The sequence below is a fragment of the Antedon mediterranea genome, chromosome 5 (assembly GCF_964355755.1).
Source record: "Antedon mediterranea chromosome 5, ecAntMedi1.1, whole genome shotgun sequence".
In the NCBI taxonomy this organism is placed as follows: Eukaryota; Metazoa; Echinodermata; class Crinoidea; order Comatulida; family Antedonidae; genus Antedon; species Antedon mediterranea.
Genome location: NC_092674.1, coordinates 13,384,980 through 13,408,655, shown reverse-complemented (window position 1 = coordinate 13,408,655; position 23,676 = coordinate 13,384,980). Strand labels below are relative to the sequence as shown.

The following is a 23,676-nucleotide window of genomic DNA, read 5'->3' as shown; positions in this document are numbered from 1 at the left end:
CAAAAGAGATTATACTAAAAGCAAAGTAAATGTTAATAATCCAGGATTAAAAACTGAGTATAGAAGACTTAGAAATCTGGTTAACACTAACATTAAGAAAGCAAAGTATAACTATTTTAATAATGTAAATATAAAATATAAAAATAATCCAAAAAAAATGTGGAACGAGCTAAATAAACTAACTGGTAAAACGAAATCTAACATTAGTAAAACTATTGATTGCGAACATTTTAATGAATACTTTACCAACATAGGAGTTAAGATGGCGCAGTCATTTGACGATACGCTGCCAAGTTGGAATAATCCACCTAGTGAATATTCCTTTAATTTTATAAATGTTGATGTAAATACCATTAAAAGGAAGCTTTATAATTTGCCAGAAAAAAATTTAGATGTTCTTGATTTTGATAGTAAATTGTTAAGGTTAGCAGCTCCGTACATTGCTTATCCATTGTGTCATATTGTGAATCTCTCTCTCATGTCTGGTCTTGTCCCAGCTGATTGGAAAGTAGCAAGGACAACTCCTATATATAAAGGAAAGGGTAGTAAAGACAGTATGAGCAACTACAGACCAATATCTGTCGTTGCTCATATCGCAAAGATTATAGAGAGAGTGGTTCAGGAACAAATCATTTCTTTTCTTAGTTTGTTTGATTTGATTAACATTGATCAATTTGCCTTTTTGAAAAACCATTCTACTGTAACATGCTTGCACAGAGTAGTTGATGATTGGTTAGAAAGTTTTAATGACTCAGAGGTCGTCGGCGCTTGTTTCTTAGATATATCCAAGTGCTTTGACACGATAGATCACTCAATTTTGTTATTTAAGCTTTACAAATATGGTTTCCATAAAAATGTTGTTTACTGGTTTAGTAATTACTTAAAAAACAGAAAACAGTTTGTATACTGTAACAATAACAAATCTACACTTAAAGAAATCAATATTGGTGTTCCACAAGGAAGTGTCCTGGGACCCATCTTGTTTCTCATTTTCATAAATGATATTTCGCAGTCTATAGTAAATGGAACTTGCAGCGTTTTTGCTGATGATGTTGTGGTTTACACCTCAGGTGATACTGCTAAGATAGTAAATGATTCATTACAAATAATTATTGATAACATTGGTAAATGGTATGATGACAACCACCTCTCTATAAATACTGAAAAAACAAAGGTTATGTTACTAAGAAACAATCATACAGCTGACAGTAATGATTTAAATATACAAATTGGAACCAGTAAATTAGAACAAGTTGATAGTATAAGGTATCTGGGAGTCGTAATCGATGAAATGTTAACTTGGAAACAAAATACTCAATGTATTAGTAAAAATATTGGATATAAAATAACAATGCTAGGTAAAATGGCTAGTAGTTTAAGTAAACCGTTACTTGAAACTCTATATATAAGTACAATTCAGCCTTGTAGTGATTATGCTATAACAGTCTGGGGAAATACGACAGAGTTAAACAAAAATATTTTAAAGCGACATCAAAAAAGAGCTGCTCGAATTGTAACTAACAACTTCGATTATATTAATGTAAGGGGTGACAACATCATCCAGAACTTATCGTGGCAAACTCTTGAAGAGAAACGAGATTTCTCCCTAGCATGTCTAATGTATAAATGTGTTTACGGCCTTGCACCAATTAGATTAGTAAATGAAATTGAATTGATTCGCGATATTCACACCCACTTAACACGTGGAGTAGAAAATTTGAATGTAACAATACCTAAATACACCCTTAGTAAAATGAATTCGTCCTTTAAAGTTGCAGGCGCAAAAATATGGAACAATTTACCAATTAATATTAAATCGGCACCAACAATTACGTCCTTTAAGGCTAGATACAAATCTCATTTCTTTTCATAAAAAACTGACATGTATTATATTTAATTAAGTTTCTCTTTTGTATATTTTGATTAAGACAGGACCACAATGTAAAACAGATACACTGTTATCTGATTGTTTTATCCTGTATAAATATATTATTTATTATTATTATTATTATTATATCCTTTTATAAGTTAGACCAGCTAATAAAACTTTATGCTGTGTACGATTAGTCCACTATTGTTGCGTGTGTACATTGTACGGTTAGGTGATTCGCTAGACTTGATCCACAAGTTTGTAGTAGTTATTGTTTGTTTATTAATATTTCCAGTGAGTGGGCGTTCCAGTTTGTATCTGTTAAGCTTGAATTATATATACAGTATACGTATAAGACGTCATGTGTTATTCTTTTTACCAAGTTTAAGCCAAATCACTGTATAGAACCTATAAATGCGGTGATGGAAATATGATTTTTCGGATCGGAAAAAAAATTGTACATTGTCACCTTTTGGCATCTGAGGCGCTGTAATCGCACGAATTATTAGTTTAAATTGCATGTCGTGTTTCGTTTTAGTTCATAAAAAATGGCTAACAAGACGGACAATGACATGATAATTTGAAATGCTCAAAATAGCCGGCAACGTTTTAGGACATTTATTGTGTGCATTTTAAATGGTAAAGCTCTGTAGAAAGTTGACTATTTTGATATTATAAACCAGTGCTGTATTGGAAAATATCTGGTTTCGAATTTATGATCATAACATTTCATAAAATCGCGCGTAGTTCAGACTAAACGCGACCATATTATAAAATAAAAATCTTTGGCAGAAATGAATACAGTAAAGACCTATTACCTACAGTATCCATATTTATCTGCTGGTGGTCAAGTAAAAGATTACTGTTCATTCGTATGTTAAGTTAAGTTATAATATAAATTTATACATCGTAAAATAAAAGAAGTGTTTGTGCCGGTACTTTATTTTGACAACTTATATTATTAGAAGGATCAATAGACGAATATAGGTTATATTCAATGACGTAACACAAAGGGCAAAATGATGTGATAAAGTGTTTTATTTGATATTATCCTATAATAATATAGCTATTATAAAAACATTTGTGTACGGTTAATACTATAAATATCTATACAAAATATTACAAGCTTTTTTTTTCAAGGCACTTACGGATTACATTTAACTAATTTAATGTTTCAAACATTATATACATACACTAAATTCATAAGGTTGTAAGACAGCACTCGCAGCGCGCACCACTTCATCTGCTGGACATTGCAAGACATCGCAGTGTCCTACGCTGTCGATTTTAAAGACGAGAAGACGATACAACGCCGTTATATACCACACAGGCCATACTACTAATAAAGCAGTATTCCTAATTCTAAAATATAACGTTACGTAAAGGTTGTACTAAAGTCAATTGATTTAATGAAAAGTATATGGCAAAATACACGTAACGTTAATATCAACACTCATAATAAATAAACGCGTGATCTATATTATACCTGGTGTACAAATTGAAGTTGGTGCCTTCATGACCAATCGACACATTGCTATTTATTATTGCCGATCTCTTTCTTCTAGTATAACATTATGATCTGATACAATTATTTACAAAAATTAATAAAAATAAAATTGTGTAAACTAAGTTATAGGCCTAAATATATTACAAGATTATATAAAAAATGCTTTTGGAAAATCAGATAAACCTTTTTTTTTTATTGTCACAGAATTGGGTTAGACGTGATCGTGTTTAGTATATATTATTTAATAATTACATAAATACACTATTTTATAGTAATTCACAATTAAATAAAAAGCAATACCAATTTTGGTATTGTTGATGTTTTTTTTTAAGGGCCGGGAGCTTTGTACTGTAATTTTAAAAGATGAACGAGTCTTACTCTTCGCTGTTCCTAGTCCATAGCCAAGATTTTTAAAAGAAAATATAGCTGTAGGCCTAGTATAGTAGTAGATGAATGAATTTTCCAAATAATTGTCATGAGACCTATTTACCACTTTCGCTGCTGGTTTCTAACTTGAAAGGGCACCTTAGGATTAGAATTATTTTTAACCGAACGACCCAACATCCCTGGACGAGCTTGTGCTCTTACATAGGCCTACAATAAGACTTGGTTTATATTAAATTCACTAAATACTCAATGTTTACACAATTCAAACCCTTGAACTATTAATAACTACCACATTGATACTAACAAAAATCAATAATGTACCGGTAAACAGTTTTTTTAAGACGGTTATTTCATCAAAAATGTCTATTTAAAGATTGACATTAAACTTGAATTAAATAATTCTAATACAAAAACTAATGGCAAAAAGATTAAATTAATGACGTTTCATATATGATTTTTAAAACATTCTCTGCCAATTTTATATATTTGTCAAGGAAGCAGACAAGAAGATGCAAGATTAAATAAAAGTAGCATTTGGAAAACAATACATTGTAGAATAAATATACGAGTTCATGGTTAAAAATGGTTGCAAGGTCATTAATATATCCATACCATATAATAACACGATCATAACTTCTGTTCCTTTGACATTATAATACAGTCTATTTCAAAAAAGAAGCCCATAGTATCGTGAAAAGAAGCCTAATAGGCTTGATATCGAGATGGACTTATTTTCGATGTTTTACGGTATATTATGTATATTATTGTTTGATCTTGAAAGTGGTTCCACGATGGTTCATAAACGTTGTTATCTCATTTTGTTATTACAATTTATATTGAAATTATAATATTAAACGTCTTTTCTGTCTTAAACAAGTAATAATATACACATACAATAACAAAGTAATAATAAAAACAAACTTAAAACAGTAGTAAGTAGTAATATTACAATATTGTTTTACAACCAGTATTGCTTATTAATGTTTATAGTGTCAGTATGGAACAGTTTGTCTTTTGTATGCCCTTTGTACAGGTTTGACACTAATGTAAATTGAGTCAAATTTACCAGAAAAAATGTTATGTATTGACCTGTGATTGTACATAGTGAATGAATACATTGCCGAATGGCCGAAGTAAAAAAAAACAGTAGTAAGTGTATATCGTATCGGAAGGATAAATATAAGAGATTTATTCAGAAAACATGAACATCTTTTAAAAAGATTTTTGATATTTTCAATACTTTGAACATTTTAAATATTCTTTTTACTGTTTTATGTATTAATTTAACAGTTAAACCTTTGAAACATATCCATGTATAAATTGGAGAATAATCATCAAATCACAAAACTAGATATTTAGGATATTTTTTATTCTTATGTACCTGCATAAATATTACAGTGGAAACTGTATTATGGGGACACATTTGGCACCAGTGTCCCCTTAAAGTCTGGTTCACAATATGACACAATGCATTCGACTTATTTGCTTGCGTTGCGGCTTACGTCCTTGTACTGCGTCCTAGTGGGAACCAAGCTGAATAGAGTTTCCCTTAAAAACTGGCTGGGAGTTCTTATTTATACAGTCAGTACTGTGTTTTTTCAGTTTACTATCATAATCATCAGTCGGCTGCGGAGCAGGCGACTACAAGTTTTCTCAAACCACAACGGTCCTTGGCTAACTCTGACAGCTTATCAGAGGTAATCATGCCTCCTTCATCCCCTAAAAGCTGTTGGATGTATCTCAGAAAGTTGGTTCTCTGACTTCCTCATTTTCTTTTCCCATGTTGAGGAACATACAGAGCGTACTCTTTGAATGGTTCGTCATCAGGCATTAGAAGCGCGTGGTCCAGCAACTTTAATTGACGGGATCTAATATTTTCCTTTACTATAGAGTAACCAATTACAGTATTACTTTTAATAGGCTCACTACTGTATACTGTCCTAAGAAAAGATATTATTATAATTTTACAAACAAATAACAGCATTTTCAAATATTTTATATAAAATATTTATCTTAAATAAAATAAAGCACGTTTGTTAAGGCAGAAGACATGGCCACACCAATATACGCTACTCTAATTTATTCTTAAATCCTAATTTTTTTTTTGTTATATCAACCTCTAATTTTATCACATATTGCAACTTAGCACCAAATTCAGCATGATCTAGGTACCATTGAGGAGGTAATAGATTGACTAGAGTGCTAACTATGTTACAGCAAATTGACGAGGACAGTGTTGGTGCTTAAAAATTATCCGCTGTATCTGTTCAAAAATATTATTTAATAATATAAAACAATAACTTACAATATTATGAATACATGAGTTAGAATATATATATATATATATATATATATATATATATATATTTTAAAATATAAACATACATAAAAGTACAGTCCAGTTTTTATAAATTACTTATTTTTTTAGGGTAATGAATAGAACAATTTATTGTTAAATATGGAGTTAGCTCTCTAGCCAAATAATTAATACCTCAATTTATACTACAGAAATGTCATGTTCTATCAGATACCTGTGGTGAATTCTGTTTGACAAGATGCTCTGGTTGTTAGTTTCTGGTATCAGACCATTTTATATAATTATGTGGTATATTTTGTGTTGTGTGCCTACGACATCCGATATTATTAAACATCATTTGAATGTTTTTCTGGGATCTTTATCTGGATCTGGACATGCCTTGTGGATCTGGACAAGCCACTTTGATCTGATATCCTACTGTGTGGCCCAGTGGAGAGTATCTCATGGTACTTTGATCTGATGTCAGTTGTGGCCTAGTGGGCATTTCTTTTTCTGATAACAGGCTTGATTGATCTGTCAGTTACAGTCTGAACTTTGCCATAAATTATTATTCTGATATCATTTAGTCTGTGTATCAGTTTTCAATTTGATCGGGCCTTGTTGGATGGTTCTGAATGAGGTCTTGTTTGGCAACAGGTATCAACATCTTGCATAAAACCTTCTATTTACCATATGTTGGATTCTTGTAGGTTGTAGTAGAAGATTTAAAAAGGGGATTTATATTCTGAAAAAAAGCAAGTAAGTATGTCGAGGTAATATTTTCTTGGTTTCATTTTTCATAAACATATAATTAAATTTCAATTAGTATTTTCAATGCTAATGTTCCACTGCAATGCATGTTAATCACAGAAATTGACATAAATATATACTTATACTTTAAGTTTAAGGTATTTACTAGTACTGTTAAATTTTCAATTACAATACTACGATACATCATAATCATACTAGAAATAGATATAGAGATAGATAGAGAGTTCAAATGCAAATAGAAATGTTTAAAATAAATAATGTTGTCTTGGAACGTTAGCTACAGTGAACTTGGATGCTATGTAGTGGTGACTCTACATAAAAATGGTCTGGTCTTTAAAGGGAAACCATAAATAATAAATAAATAAACATTATTAACTACAAGATAAAAAAAATAATCATTCCTTACTGCATCTGTTCGTGCATTTTCTAACTCTTTCAAAAATTTAGCATATTCTCGTTTGTCATATATAAATGTAGCTATCTTCCAGGCCAGCAGAAGGGCTAGACCAACTAGTAATATACCAATAATGATGCCAATAGCCAGCCATAAGGCATCTATTCCTTCTGGGCAAGCTGAAAATAAAGTACCACATGTTGATAAATATTCATATAAATTATTAACATGAAGTGTTGCAATCATTTTTTTTTCACTCTAACTCTATCATGCATTTCACATACTTTGTACAAACAAGTCTAGTATAATAATGAAGTGCATGTCTCAAATTGAAAAATAAAAGATGTTTAATATACAAAGAATACAGGTTACTGATGGTACTCTTTCGTAATTGTTTGTGAAAAAAGTTCAGTATGCCTGCTGATGTCCATCAAATTGTCCCTGTCAAATGAGGGGATGTATACTGTATATATGAAGGTGTGTGTGCGCGTGCGTGAAGTGCACAGAGATCTCAATATATAGCTCTATGTCTACACTATCAAAATAGTTTGACAAAAAAGTGTAATGTACCCATTACGGTAGTTTTCATCACCATATATGGTCACATAACATATTTTTGTCACATAAAGTTTGATAGTGTAGACAGAGCTTTAGACAATGTATTGGGTTTCATTTTGCTTGGGTTTTCTTTTTACATTACTTACATGTTATTTTCTGTACCAGAATCACCTCCATTGTTCCATTCATAACAAAGTTAAAAGAGAAGAGACAACCAAGTTCATCTTTGTATGTACAAGGATCAGTTCCATTTACTGTGAAAAAACCCCACCAATTTGGCATAAATAAATTCATAACATCCATACTATTATTTTATATTTATATACTTTTATAATTTTAACTGTAGTGAACTACTTTCTATCTATAAATATATCAGATATTTCAATAAAAGGTTAAGACAATTGTAGAGTACAATGATGATGCGTTTCATTAAACAAACATAAAGTCATGGTTATGTTTCATATAAAATAAAGTTAAGTGGCAATATTCAAAAAATGTTTTTTTAACCAAAAGGTGTGGTTCCCATATTTATTTTATTTCAACAATATTTAACAAGGATAGTACATCCAGACAAAGCTGATCATAATACGGACCCTTAGTACAATATAATTTGACAAGACAAGTAACATAAAAATACAACACTTAAAAATAACATTTATAAATAAATAAAATATTTTAAAAATAATTAAAATCAGAAAAAAATGATTTAAAAAACAGAAATCGCTACAAACGCTAGTGAGTTGACCAATCATAATTGACAGTTTGGATAATCCATTGCGTTGACAATAACGTACACCATACGTTTTTAAAGACATTTTGCTTCAAATAGTTATTTTTTATGATGTTAATGTAATCTACATATGTTTCATTGATTGTACCAGCAATATTAGTATTATCATTTCTAAATTGAATCCAATTGCCATCAGATTATTTTATTAACATCAATAAAATATTTTTAATATATACCATATTTTTTAACCCAATATGTTGTCTGAACAACAGCCAATCAGAAAGCAGAAAATGTTGTGTTTTTTGTCGGAACACATATATTTATGCTCATACAAAGTTTTGATTTGTACTGTACAATATGCGGTTTTCGTACCAATATCAAAGTGAATTCCTTGTTTTTATACCAATATCAGAGTGAATTCCTTGGTTTCCATACCAACATCAGAGTGATTCCTAGAAATTTATTATTATTACAAAATCATGGCTAACCCTTGTATTATATGTCTTAAAAATTGTGAAATAATTCCAAATAATAAAAATCAGAATGTTATTATTATTATTATTACTGGAATCTGTGTGGCATTTTATCAAAATACTTATATAAAACCAGAAATGTATTATATATTTATTATTAAGTTTTATATTTTACTGGAATCTCTGGCATTCTCCAATTCATTACACACCTAGCACAAAATATAAAGCATCCACCTGTAAAACTATGTGGAGATACAAGGTTTTTATAGAAAGCAATGCATAGTTTTCTTCATAGGGGATATATTTCAACAGTGTTTAGAGCCGTACTTTTTTTAAGGCGATTTATATTTTGAAAGTAAATAAAATGTTTTGGCAAACAATGTTTCAGTCATTACTGCCAAAAGTCATGGGTTTATGTCCCACCCGAGAATTACTTCCATCAATTCCTGAATTTTTTTTCAGTTCGCAAAAAGTAAAAACTATTCGAACAACAAATTTCCCTGAAAAGAATTTATGAACTGAAAACATCAATATGCAAGTGCTGAAAGCTTTTGATTAACACAAACAGGCCTAGCCCTATAATTCGCTAGATCAGCAATACACAACCCCATAGAAAACAGATGATGAGGACCATTTTTTAATCAATCTTAATTTTAACGGATGAATATATAAATGAAATTAAATAAAAAATAAATATGATAAATTAGTTTATTACTTTTCAACTTTTCGACTTCTTACCAATTAAACTTTCTTCTTCCTTTCTAAATAATCTTTATTTTTTAGAAATTTTTTATAATTCAAGATAATAAACAGCTAGTATATAAAACAATTAGATCACCGAAGATTTCCTTTAAGTGCTTAAGAAAGACCTTATAATAATATTTTACAATGGCATAAATTATACAGTACCTGCAAAAACTCAGTATAGATTATACAGTTCTTATAACATCATGAACAGATAGCTAATAAAGAGCATTCATTTTCGTTCATTTGCATAACAGCGTAGTTTTGAGAGAAAAGTTTTGTTAAAATACTTGTTCATTTTGATTTTGCTTCGACAGTAAGTTTAGTACGCAACACATGTGTCGCGAAATCAACATATGCATAAGGCCCTCTTCCCTGAACGAAGCAGAAACATTTCCTAAATTGTCATATGCTTGTCCTACTATACTTTATAGTTTATCAACACTGTGCACCACCAATTACAACATGGCAACTCAATACATTGAATTGTACTAATGTAATTTAATCGGTGTTTTATCCTTTATAAAGTTTTTTTATCGGATGGTTAAAATAAAAGAAATGAAACAATTAAGGTTTATCAGAATCTTGAAGACAAATATAATAAAATAAATTAGTTTATTACTTTGTAATTAAAATGTTTCTACAATTCTAAACCTATTAATTCTTCTTCCTCAACAAGTATAATTCTTTGAGGACACTCTTGGCATTTTTCCTCAGATATACCTGTACCGTAAGCTAGACATTGCACACAGTCACGATTGCGATCACATTTAGCTGGACATGTCTACAAACAGTAAATATGATTATGGTCATTTGAGGTTCTGTACATGATAGTCCTATAGTAAGTACAAAATATAGGTGGGACGGACCGTCTATAGAACGATTTGCTGATGGGTGTCACATGACTTAAACTTAAGACAGTTTTACATAGAAAATAGAAGTACATTTATTCATCATCAGAAAAATCATTGGAAAAAGAATGGTGCTGTATAAATTATTATGGTACTGTACAATGCTGGGGTAGCACTAACACTTCATTTTGTTTAGCCATTTGGCGAAAGTCAAAATATTTTTTTTAGTCAAATCAGTTTATCTATAGCCAAAATGGCTAAAGTTAAATTTTTTTATTTAGCCAAATGAATCGGTTTATAGCCAAAATTTAAAAAACATTTTAGTCAATTTATCTATGTCAACAGGTCTATACACGAGTGAGTGGCTGAGCGGTTAAGACAGTGGAACCGTAATCACGTAGCCATAACATCGGCGTAACATAACATAGGGTTCGAGGCTCACTCCATGGTTCTGGTGGTAGAACGAGTCTTCTCGGATAAGGACTATAAACCGTAGGTCCAGTGTACACAACTTGCTCGTGTGCACTTTAAAGAACCTAGTACATTTTTCGAGACGAGTAGGGGGGTCACCCCGGTCGGTGTATTAGTACATCACAGCCACTGATCACCAACTGGGCCCTCTGGGAGATCAGTCTTTGACTGAAGAGGTCACCCAGTATAAAGATAAAAACAAACAAACAAAACACTGTTCCCTGAACATTTTGTAAGGCATTGAGATAAAGAACCATGCCTACATCACTGTATGATTAAAAAAAATATTTTTTTTTATTTTTTTTACATGATCAAAACAATTGTTCAAATTGTTTTTAATCATACAGCATTTATACAGTTATCAATTTAATAAGAAACATTTTACAGTTTTCTGAAATCCCCTGAACGCTATGTTACTTTTGTTTTTTACGCTTGGCTGGTCATGTTTGCGTGTGACGGCTTCCATGGCGTACCAGGCGAAAATAATGTCCTAGAATCACCGCCGCGCAGCGAGTTAATGTTTTTAAATTGGGTATGCTCAAGAGGTGCGAAAGTGCAGAACCGCCGGCCTAGGCCTACAAAATTATGTACAACAACGCAACGGTATATCGTATGCTAAAAATATTGAGGAAAATTCCTAGCAAACGAATACTCGTATCTTTGTTAAACGTAAGATAATATAGGCCAAAGCACAGAGTACACGTCTTTCCATCCCTCAAGGCTGCGCCAAAGCGTTTCTGTCAGGGCGAGAAATTTATCCGATTATTATTTATTTACACAACAACACAGAAGCCGGCCCCGCTGCACGTGTGTGTTTAGCTAAATCCCCGTTAGACTCTACCATTTCCCGCATGTTGTTTTGTTTACACTGACGCACGGGGGAAGTTTATTAAGGCTAAAATATGAAACTACATTACATTGGAAGACTCTAAAATGCATAACGCATACAATTTTCGATAAGATTAAGACGTCATTCATCGAAGATACTATAATATTTCTTTTTAATCTGAAAAGTACACCCCTATCGAAAATAGACAATCCCGGTAATTAGCCGACTGTCGGCTACGTAGTCGATCGTTTGTGCAGCGCACAACACGTGATAGTTTGGGTAGACTTCATCATCCATGTGTCGTGTAACGTCTGTATCTCTGTGCAGTCTACCTCTGCTATCTCCATCTTTTTGAAATAACAAAGAGACGCCTGGTACAACGAAACAAGTTGACGAAAAATGGAGCTTGAAGTAAACAACGTGATATTCGAACAAAATAAATGCTTGGAGATCGACAAATGGACCTTTTAGTTGGACTTTATGCTTTCGCCAAAATGATTATTTAATTATCTATTTTATCATATGTCATCGCCAAAATGGCTAAAGTAGCCGTTTTATTTTTCGCCAATCTAGAAATGTTTTCGCCCATGGCGACTTGGCGATCGGCCAGTGCGAGCCTAGCAATGTTAAAATGATGAAATGGGGTCTCAACAATGTATTAATATTTCATGAATAGGACATTTGATAAATCCTGATGATGATGACATCATACATTTGAATTTAAGGATGCATTAAGATTTTAATATAAATGAACTTACATCACAATCCTCACAAGTTGGGCCATCGTAGACCAGTGTTGCATTACACATGCAAACACCACATTCACAGTGTCCAGCGTCATTGCACTCTTTTCCAGTAGATGCTAGGCAGTTTTCAATGCTCGTTGGACAACTGCAATCAGGACCACTATAGCCTGGCTTGCATTCACACTGACCACAAATGCATGTTCCTTTTGATGGACCTATCAAAGTTAATAAATACCTATAAGCTCTGTCTATACTATCAGACTAGTTTGACAAAAAAGTGTAATGTGCCCAAATATTGTATTGATAAGATGTTATCATGTCCATGGGCAATTTTTTTTTAGTTACACAAAGTTTGATAGTGTAGACAGAGCTTAGTCATAAATTATTTCTATCAAATCTAAATATGTTATATAGCACAGAGCATACAGTACATAATACACAAGACGATCAAAACCATTTTCATAGTAATTAATAATAATTAAATACCTCATTTGTATACTACCTTTTTCAAAAATGTTCAAAGGCAATTCACAATAAAAAAAAAATATCAGAGAAATAATATAATAAATTTTCTACAGAAATTGATTATCTTATTGCAGTTATTGCAGTAACTAAACTATTTTGTTTCTGTTTAACCTGTTTATGCAATAATCTAATAATCTAGTTTGGGTAATAATACACACTGTTTATTGCAGTGACTCTCATAGCTTCTACATTTGAAACAGACTAAAATCATATTCAAGATATTTAGTTACTGTAGTAGAAAAATGCTGATATGGTCCTTAATATTGTCAGCAGAGCTTAAATTTACCAAATTCTGTGCATGAAAAAGAAAATATAAACAAAATTGAACATACCACCACAAATGAGGTCAGCAGAATCTCTGCGACAAGAGAAGTTATCACAGTTGCAAAACTTTCCTGTGATTTTTTCTAAAGGATTCTTGAAAAATAAAAAAATATTAATCATAACAAAAAAGCTCTATTTATAATACATTTTATATTATATTAATCGCATTCAAGAAAATATATGACCAGTATATAATCAGGATCTGGGTTACAACATTTGGCAAAAAATTAGTGGGCAGATTATAATCTAGCTTGGCATTATAAACATGTTAATATGGTAATAACATTTTAACTGTAATATATATTTATTGATTGTAATATTTTATTAAACTAACTGGTCACGACACCAGTGTCTGTGATCGTATAGTGGTTGACTATTATTAGAAATAGAGAAACTTAACATGTACAATAGTTACAAATAACAAATTGACTCCTTGAGTCTCGCCTCCTCCTCTCAAACCCTATATAAAATAGTGACATTCTCTATGTATAGGGTTACATTATTTTTAATCTTTTGCATTAATTGTCAATTATCATCAGCAACAGATTTTAAAAAACTTCTTTTTTCCTCTAATTGACCCACTATAGTATACTCACAGTACATACTGTAATAGTTGACCTACTGATATGCCCCAATAAGAAAACTATAAAATCATATATTTCACCTACTTGTCGCTTGTTACACACACATTTCCCACATATGCATGACCCTTGCCCTGAACAAACTAAAGATGAGTTACTTCTATTGAAATAAATAAAAATAGGATTTGACTAATATTTTTTAAACATAAAAGTACAGGCATATACATCATTTCATTGATATTGAAAATAAGAAATCAAAATTATGATTTCTGCCCTCTATAGTTTACAGTATGTGTTCAGAAAATAAAGGTTAAACAATTGCAAAATACTCAACAGGAATATTTTTGTTATGCTTGATGTATGATAAATAAACAATAGTAAACTAGGTTAGCGGTATATCATGTTTTTGCAAAAAGGAAATAAAGTAAAGAAGTTGAAAAAACCTTAGAAAAATTAACTTACGTTTGACATGGTAAACTATCTGCAAGTGTTTCAGTTTCATTTGAGCCAGTGTCATCACATTCACAGACCTCTCCATACCGGCCTTCATTACACTCACAAATACCACAGACCAGTGAACCATTACCATTGCTACATAGCTCACTGTCTGGTGTCACAGATTTGGTACATTCACATTCACAATTTGTTATTATGACAACTTCTAGGTTCTCTTCAAATCCGAGAGGTTTAACTGAAAAACTAAATATTTTGATAAAAATTCAAGCACATCATGTATCTTGTAACTTATTAATATTAGATGAAAGCTCTTATTTGTTCAACCACTGCGTATTCAAAATTAATCATCATCGTATCATACCATTATTCCATAAATGGACATTTTACAAATAATAATAATCATAATTTTTTTTAAAGAAATAAAAAATTTTTCTTAATGATTAGTATCATCCCATCCGAAGGGCGAGGCAATGAGAGTAAAGCATCTTGCCTAAGGATGCAATTAGTATGGTACAGATAACCTCGAACCCATGCCTATCACATGCTAGTCCGATATTACCATTACACCATCACTCTCCAGTATATACTGTACAGCACCCGCCGCGATTTCTAGACGGTATCCCATCCAGAACGCAACCAGCCCAATATTGCTCAACTTCGGTGATCTGACGAGAACCGGTGTTTCAACGCAGTATGGCCGTATATATTATTACTATGTCATCATCATGCTTTATTGCCACCATTAAAATCATCATTATTGATTATGTCACTGCATTTAAAAGGGAAATGTAAGACAATTTTTTTTAATCTATTTTGTGTTTTATGAATAAATAATATAAAATTTAGATTTAATAAAGTTGGCAAAACTTTACAATAGAAATAGAGGACACTAGAGAAATGTCTGCATGCAATTATAAAAACAAATATGTTTGTCCAAGAAAGCCTAAATGTTGATAAAGAAAAAAAATGTTTCGGAAAATAATATTGCCTTTAATTTTAATTGTGCTTTCATTAAATGCTCCTACAAGTAAACAAATAAAAAAAGAAGCTGACCAAATTTTGGGTCGGTCAGGCTTGGGCAGCAGAAACAGTTATTTTAAGCGTGCCAATGCATACACCAAGGTTAATGCCTAACTTGTGATTGGTAATAAACAATGTAATCATGTCTTACGAAATAGGATTTGCTGTACACTCATCAACGCTAACATCTAGTTTAAATTTAATGACATTTCCTAAGCGAATGTTACTACAGTTCTGCAAATTAGGCGTCAATGTCTCGCCATCGCAATAGGCTGAGTAGGTTACATGAATAGGAGCTGTCACCGTGTCTACAAGTTGAATCTCAGATGTAATTTTCTATAAAAATAATTTTTTTAATTAATTATGATACTAATAACTAATAAAACATGTGCAATAAACAAAATGTGTGCATTAATCCTTTCGCTGCATATGGTGTATAACTCCACATCTGTGTGAAAGATGTTTTTTACAAAATTAAAGTAATTTTGAACAATAAAAATGTTACTTTAATTGAGGTTAAGTCTTTTTATGTAGTTAAATGTTTAATTTAAATTAAATTTACATCAAACTTTATTTCATTTCATTTATTTTTGACTCCATAAAAATACAATATAGAAAAACATCACACAAAACTAGGCAGAGACAGGATTCCTAAAAAGCGACCTTAATCACTATCTAGTAGGTCTCCTATTGCACTGATTGTATAAAAAACATTTACATATAACATACATATAACATATAATTTGTATAAACATTAAAAATGCATATAAATACTATAAAAACAAAACAAAAATATATTGCAATATCATTAAAAATCGTCAGTACTTTATTCATCGAAGTCTGTAGAAAAAGCAATTTTTCAAGAAGTTCTAATGGCATGTAGGCCTAATTTTATTTACACTCGATAAAGGCCTATAAATCCAAAAATTGTTTCACAAACAGCATAAATGTTTGCTTAGCTGGTTTTGTTTTAATGACATAATAATTGGTGAAAAAAAAACTACTGGGAAAAAATCTCAAATAAAAATAAAGGTGCTAAGGAAAACTCCAAACTTACATCATAACTACTACGAACAAGTTCAATAATGTTTCTTGAATCACTAGCTAGTGTTCCCACAGATCCACCTGGGAAAAACTCATTTACAACTTCCTGATGAAATGAAGAAATTAAAATATACCTCATACTCCGGATGGGACATAAAGCCGCTGGCCCCTTGTACAGTGCATGTTAAAGAACTTATTATTAAAAAAAGAGCAGGGGTCATCTCCCAGCATGCTGATCTGGGTAGATGCTGCAGTGGCAGGTAGGTAAACCATTTTTTCCGACCAAATTTTTGGAATGGAATAACTATTACATGACATTAAAATGGCATATCCAACCATTATTTTTCAGATAACCATATATATATAAGTTGATCAAGTAGCAGATACTAAACCCATGCACTAATAGGACTAGCATGTGGAGTATTCTAATGAATTAACACAAGATACTAGAATGTATTCTATCATGATTCAACATATTCAATACCTGATAAAGAGCTGGATCATCACGCTGTTTTGATTTTGCTACTGCAAAAATTGGAATTACAGTACATTTCTTCCTAATAATTTCTCATGAAGCTGTCCTAAAGATGGAAAATCCTGAAAATAAACAAAGTAAATGTAAAATATGTATATCAATCATACTTTGTATTGATCCATTTTTTTAGCATAATAGGAGAGAGGGAGTGGAGCTGTGGCTTGGTGGTTATGATGCTTGGCTACCAATCTAAGGGTCCTGGGTTTAAGTCCTGTCATATGTCAGGATTTTTTTCTCATGACAATTTACAACTCCACTCCCTTAATAATAAGTCTTTGTCTTTGTAGAGCATCTTGTGTATATGTTTGTCTTATATGTTCTAGTGCAGTATATGGAGAGCCATCTCGATACCTGTGGGCAATCCTCAGGGTGCTGCACCACTGTGTTGTCATGTATTGTTGTGCCTGAAAATTGAATAAAATAAAATAAAATAAAATGCATAACAAAAAATCGACATGCGTTTGAGAAGTATCAAGTATAATCTTTATTCGTTCCCACAAGGAGAAAATTACATTGCTCGTCTTCAAATACATCATAATTACAATATATAAAATAACATGACAATACAACAATACCAATATTAAAAACTCACAACAACAACATATTATTACATATTATTTCATGGTGCTCATCTGGATGAATGTCGCTGATGTCTCCCGATACCTGTGGGCAGAAAGGAGAAAAGATATCGGTTTGTGTCAGCAGCCGCGGATCGCAATCTTCCACTGCGAGCACTCCTGAGACTGCCTAAATCTGAATTCACAGGATGACTTTCATCCCTCAACACCATCCCAAAAAGCCTGTCCAGGTTCTCGCAATAAACTGAATCCACCGACTGCTGACAAAAATCAGACATCCTCTCAACCCTTCTTACCACACGATAAATTCTACCCTTATCTCCCTCTGTAACATTTCCACCCCACCCTGCAATACAATATTTCCAAACCCCAACAATAATAGACTGATAGAATGTAATCAAAATATTATTATTTACACTGAACTTGTTTAGTTGTCTTAAACAGTGCATTCTAGTATTTACTTTCTTCATAACGAGATCCAAGTGGTTACTCCACGTCAATTTATTGTTAAATACAACCCCCAGATATTTATATGTTTCCACCCTCTGAACTTGTCTACCCATTATGTCAACTAGATCACATTTATTCGTTTTCTTTCTAAAATCTATAATCATTTTTTTTTTCAACATTCAATTCTAAAAAGTTATCATTACTATATTTTACAAAATTATTAATCTCATTTAAATATGAAGTGCAATCGTCCTTCTGAATCAAGCCAATCATCGCCGTATCGTCAGCAAATCGTACAACTGGGCAAGAATCATATTTAGATCTATAATCACTTGTATACAAGGTAAACAAAAAAGGGGCTAATACAGTGCCTTGTGGCGCACCTGTATTGGAAAAAATAACATCAGAACATACTGTTGGGCTAAGCTTCACATACTGCTTTCTGTTTGTTAGAAAATTCAGAATAAAAAGAATCAAATTAAAGGGAATGGCCATCTCACACAGCTTATCTACTAGTAAATGGGGTTGAATAGTGTTAAACGCAGAGGAGAAGTCGTAATACATAACACGGGCTGAATTTCCAACCTTTGTTTTATCTAAATGACGATACAGCCTTTCAAGTTTAACGACAATCGCATCTTCTGTGCTCCGAGCACTTCTGTATGCAAATTGCATGGGATCAGTATGCGTAGTGACTATTGGTTTTAAGCATTTTAAAACAATTTTCTCACATATTTTACCTACAACTGACGTTAAGGCAACTGGCCTGAGATCATTCATATACTTTAATAACACGGCTTTTTGGAATAGGAACAATAGATGATTGTTTCCATGTTTCTGGAAGTGAACTAGTTGTGAAACACAAATTAAAAATAATTGAGAAAATATACGATAACTGCATTGCACATGATTTTAAAATATTTGGTTTCAGTTTATCGGGCCCGGGAGCTTTCTTAGCATTCAAATTTCTAAAATACTTATATACTTCACCCTCATTTGTATCAATTTTTATGTCATTTATATTTGATTCAAGCTGACACTTCCGTTCCTTAATTTCTTTTAAAAAATCATATTTGTTAAAACGATTGAAAAAAATATTTAATTCATTTGCATATTCTTTGTCAATTTTTGGTAGCGATACAGATTTTTGTTTATTATTTATATGTCCACCCATTAACCTCATTCCTTGCCACACCTCTTTCATGTTATTTTCCGTGAACTTCTTTTCAACCCTATTTTTAAACTTGTATTTTTCTTTACGTATTGCACATTTTAATTCTTTTTGGACCTCTTTTAATTTCGCTTTATTACCTTCAGCAAATGCTTTCTGTTTCCAGTTAATAATAATTTTCACATCTTTGGTTATCCACAGTTTATTATTCGCAAACACTTTAACCTTTTTAGTTGGGATAAGCACTGCATATCACTACAAAAGTTTATATATTCAGACACTGTGTCCGTAAGTTCATTCAGATCATTAGCGTTATTAATAAACATCTCCCAGTCCGTATCATCAAATGCATCTTGTAGGCGTTCCGTTGCTTCCGCTGTCCATTTCTTTACTTTAATAGTCCTTGGCTTCTCTCGTTTAACTAATGGAATGTATTTCGGGTTTAGTACGATTAAAAAATGATCTCCCAAGCACGGCCACTGGGTTGAAACATATGCGTTTTTCACGTTTGTGTAGCAAAGGTCTAATATACTTGACCAGATTTGTTTTGGGAATATATACAGTAACAATGACAACGTGTGAAAATTCCCTGGGTATATAATAGGGGCGTACGCTTACAACAAGAATTTCACAATTTGGTGAGCATCTGTGCTTCTTCACGACTGCGTTATTTTGGTGACAATATCTTTCGTTGACGTAAATACAGATACCACCACCCCTTTTCTTTCCTGATTCACATGTTCTGTCTCCCCTAAGTATTTTAAAACCATTAATTTCGATATGAGAATCATCATGCCTATCCTGCAACCATGTTTCAGTGAATGACATTATACTGGCATCACGGAATTCACGAAAGTATTTCGCGTTCGCTCTAAGTTCGTCCATTTTATTTGACATCGACTGAACGCGTGGGTTCAGATAGTGCATGCGCCATTTTGTCATACAGTCAACTCTCCCAATATCAGAAATCTTTGGGCTGGGCTAAAATGTCTGGCAATTCTGGTATTCAGAATTTGTTTTTAATGGTAAAAATTAATTTTTAATTCAAGAAACGTCTGGTTTTGGGAAAGTTTCCAGTTTTCAGAGAGTTCAGTTGGTAGAGTTGACTGTATTATTATTATTGTAAATTTAATTAATTGAGTTTTTTATATGATTTCAATTCAATCTCATATTTGGACTATTGTCCGTATTTACATAAGTAACACAACAATGATAAATTAAATCAGAAAAGTAAATCAGAAAATTAGTTACATTTTTTACAGAATGAGTATAATATCCTTGATCATCTAAATGACATTCACCATCGTTTGGTAAGGTCAGCCCGCCAACCTAAAAGAAAAATTAAAAACATTTGGTTGCAATTTTTTTTTTCTTCAACTTATGAACTCACTCAAAATGTGGTATATAAGAAAACAAAAATGTTTCCCTCATTTCTTTTAAATCAATGTGGTATAATAAGTTTGAAAATTAATTCATAAATGGTACAAAATACAAAAGTAGGAAAAATTGTTACACACAGCAGATACATCTCCACTCACCCACATGGAAATTATCCACATCTTTGGTCTTAATTTAGAATTTTTTTTATCTGTAAATAGTTTATATAATAATATTAATTATTTACAATAATTAAATTATGACTAAATATTTTAGCCAGCTACCCTTCAAATGCGTCAGCTACCCCTCAAATAATCCAGCAAACATCAAATGAGCCAGCTACCCCTTAAATGATACAGCTACCCCTCAAATGAGCCAGCTACCCCTCAAATGATACAGTTACCTCTCAAGTGAGCCAGCTACCCCTTAAATGATACAGTTACCCCTCAAATGAGCGAGCTACCACTCAAATGATACAGCTACCCCCCAAATGAGCCAGCTACCCCTCAAATGAGCCAGTTACCCCTCAAATGAGCCAGTTACCCCTCAAATGAGCTGGCTACCCCTCAAATGAGGTTTTTTTTCTACAAACCTTGCCATCAAGTGCGAAGTGAAATCCTGCATCACTCATATAAATAATAAAAGGTCTTGAATAATTACGCCAACCAATATGCTCCTGAAAAATCAATTACATCAAATGATCATTCAGTGATAACAGTGACATTCAATTTTTGAATTCATTTTGAATTCATGTTAAAGATGAAAAAAAAAACCATGAAAATTGAACTTAAGTCTTAATAAAAACAGACTTTAAATAGGCAATTTTGTAGTTCTAATAAAGTTAATCACTTCTCTAGAAAAAAAAATGTTTTTTAACTTATAAAACTTAGTCAAAAGAAACAGTTAAATTAAACACAAATCAAACAAAACATTGTAAACAGTACGATCACAGTAGGCCCACTATTGTATAGAGAAATAAATTATAAATTGTTAATACATTAAAATTAAATTAATAGTATTGACACATCCTTTGATTGATAGATAGATAAATCAATATAAACATAAAATAATAAACTACTTTTGATCCAACAATATTATTTAGGTTAATTTAGCATACAAACTACCACATCACAAATGTGAGTCATTAAACAAGTAAATAGGTAAAATTAGATACCCTGCAGACAGTAGCTTGCATCAGGGCATCAAGTCCACCCTCGGGTCTATCAAGACTCATTGAAAAGGTTTGATCTTTAAGTGTTCTCTAAAAAAAAAAAGTATGTGCAATTATAAAAAAACATAAAATGGGCAAGACAATTTGGTATTTAAAGTCCATGCAAAAAGCAAGGCCCAGATTTTAGCCAAGCCTATATTGGTTGGTTTTCACATTTTTGGGCTTATTACATGACAACAATGCTCACCATTTTCACTTGCCCGTTGAATGGGACCATTGAATGTCACTGTTATCACTGAATGCAACAAAATTACTAATGTCACATGATATAAAATAGTAAATTTGGTATTAGTAAAAGTCTTCAATTCGATGAATGGGTTGTTTTGTGTGAGCAAGTGATGTGTTTAATGCGTGCTTAGCTTAGAGCATTAAATCCTGAGCCATGTCAGAGTAGCATTTAATATAGCCATCATGCCATTAGAAACAAAGTCTAGGAACTCAACAGAGTATATTTTACCTCAAATAAATTAATATCATCAACCAGTGGAATGACATTTCTAAAACCATAAGGTTGTTCACAAAAATCTCTCTCTAGAAAACATGGATTGTCACGTCTAAAAAAGAAACAGACAATGGTTGAAAAATGTAAGTAACTACAAATTCAAGCAAATAAAAAATGAGTATGCCAGTGTATTTCAACAGTTTAAATTAATATGATTGATGAGTAATTTATAGTATATACCGCCCTCTATAAAGATTCCATAATTTGTTTCTCAACAAGCATGAATTCAATCTTGTTTGAAATTCAAGATTGTTATGTTGTTTTTATTATAAATAAGTGTACATTTATAAGAATGTACACATTTGATTACAAAAACAAAAACTGATAACATGCATACAAATCAACTGGTTGTACACTTTCTTAATTGTGAATGATCCTCATTCATTGACAATACAATAATAATGATGTAGGCCGCAATACAAACACAGAGACAACTTGGTTACTGTTAATTTAAAATGCGTTGACCTGATATGATCTTCAATGATTAACTGCAATAGTAATCAAACATACATAAGATAAAGGGGCTAGGCCTAGGCTAGACCAGAACTAGGCTAGGCCTAGCTAGGATAGCTAGCTAGAGGGCATGATAATTTATAAACACAAACATAGCAAATAAAACGGTAACATTGTAAACTCAATCAAAGGGGTACAGATATTTACCGTACAGTTGAATGTCTCTGATATGGACAACTACATTGCATATTCATTAATGTTTAATAGCGTCTATGTGATTGTTTTATACTGCAAATAACTAGTTTAGCCAACATCTCAACATGCTTGCATGGGCGCAGCCATATTAATTTTCCATTGACAACCTTTTCCAAGTAGAGGGCGACAAACACACAAAAAAAGAGAGTTGGTGGCATTAACAAAAAGTCTTGAAACTACAGATCATTACGTTTTTATTCTAAATAAGTGTACATTTTTTAAAAGCATGTACACATTTAATAAAAATAACAACAAATGTTAACACTAGAGGGTGAGCTCGCTTCCCTCCCCCTCTAGGAAGGAGGGGGGGGGGGGAGGTTGGCCTTTTGGGGAAGAGGTGGGGCGGATTTCATTGAGGTAGGTGCTTATTCGAGGGATACGTTTAATGTTTTAGTTTTAATATGGTAATAGTTATAATCAAATAAAATCCTCTAATAGATATGAAAAGTGGTTAAAAAAAATGCTTGGTAAATTGTAGTCAATGAATTCTACTACAATGTAATTGTGTATAAATACAATACACTGTGTAATGTGGATGGGCGATTAT

At 32.0% G+C, this 23,676-nt stretch overlaps 2 protein-coding genes across 2 annotated transcripts in view; both read right to left on the bottom strand.

Annotated features, from left to right (window-relative positions):
- The window catches only part of LOC140049713 (integrin beta-PS-like), a 52,460-nt gene extending 29,100 nt beyond the window's left edge, over positions 1–23,360 (bottom strand). The window contains exons 1-5 of the mRNA XM_072094662.1: positions 23,082–23,360; positions 22,377–22,473; positions 21,863–21,949; positions 21,281–21,364; positions 20,563–20,640 (exon numbers count right to left, since the gene is read on the bottom strand). Of these exons, the coding sequence (XP_071950763.1) occupies positions 20,563–20,640; positions 21,281–21,364; positions 21,863–21,949; positions 22,377–22,473; positions 23,082–23,128 (393 nt within the window). The 5' untranslated portion in view covers positions 23,129–23,360. The remainder of the gene's footprint in view (positions 1–20,562; positions 20,641–21,280; positions 21,365–21,862; positions 21,950–22,376; positions 22,474–23,081) is intronic.
- On the bottom strand, positions 6,116–20,196 carry LOC140048884 (integrin beta-1-like). The gene is made up of 15 exons (XM_072093688.1): positions 20,016–20,196; positions 19,529–19,732; positions 18,641–18,988; positions 17,829–18,036; positions 17,062–17,134; positions 16,591–16,683; positions 15,685–15,869; positions 14,520–14,756; positions 14,145–14,217; positions 13,485–13,569; positions 12,640–12,842; positions 10,385–10,514; positions 7,930–8,037; positions 7,238–7,404; positions 6,116–6,805 (listed from the first exon to the last, which is right to left on the bottom strand). The coding sequence occupies exons 1-15, from the start codon at positions 20,194–20,196 to the stop codon at positions 6,743–6,745; spliced, it is 2,358 nt and encodes a 785-aa protein (XP_071949789.1). The 3' UTR covers positions 6,116–6,742.
- Positions 23,361–23,676: the final 316 nt, after the last annotated feature.

Bases quoted from the DNA above. Each gene is read 5' to 3' on its own strand.
- LOC140048884 (XM_072093688.1), bottom strand. From the start codon at position 20,196: ATGGACGAACTTAGAGCGAACGCGAAATACTTTCGTGAATTCCGTGAT. The intron at 18,037-18,640 runs GTGAGATGGCCA...ATTGTATTGCAG, and splicing joins TTTACTAGTAGATAAGCTGT to GGTGGGGTGGAAATGTTACA. The intron at 13,570-14,144 runs GTAGGTGAAATA...TTATTTTTCAAG, and splicing joins GTGTGTGTAACAAGCGACAA to AATCCTTTAGAAAAAATCAC.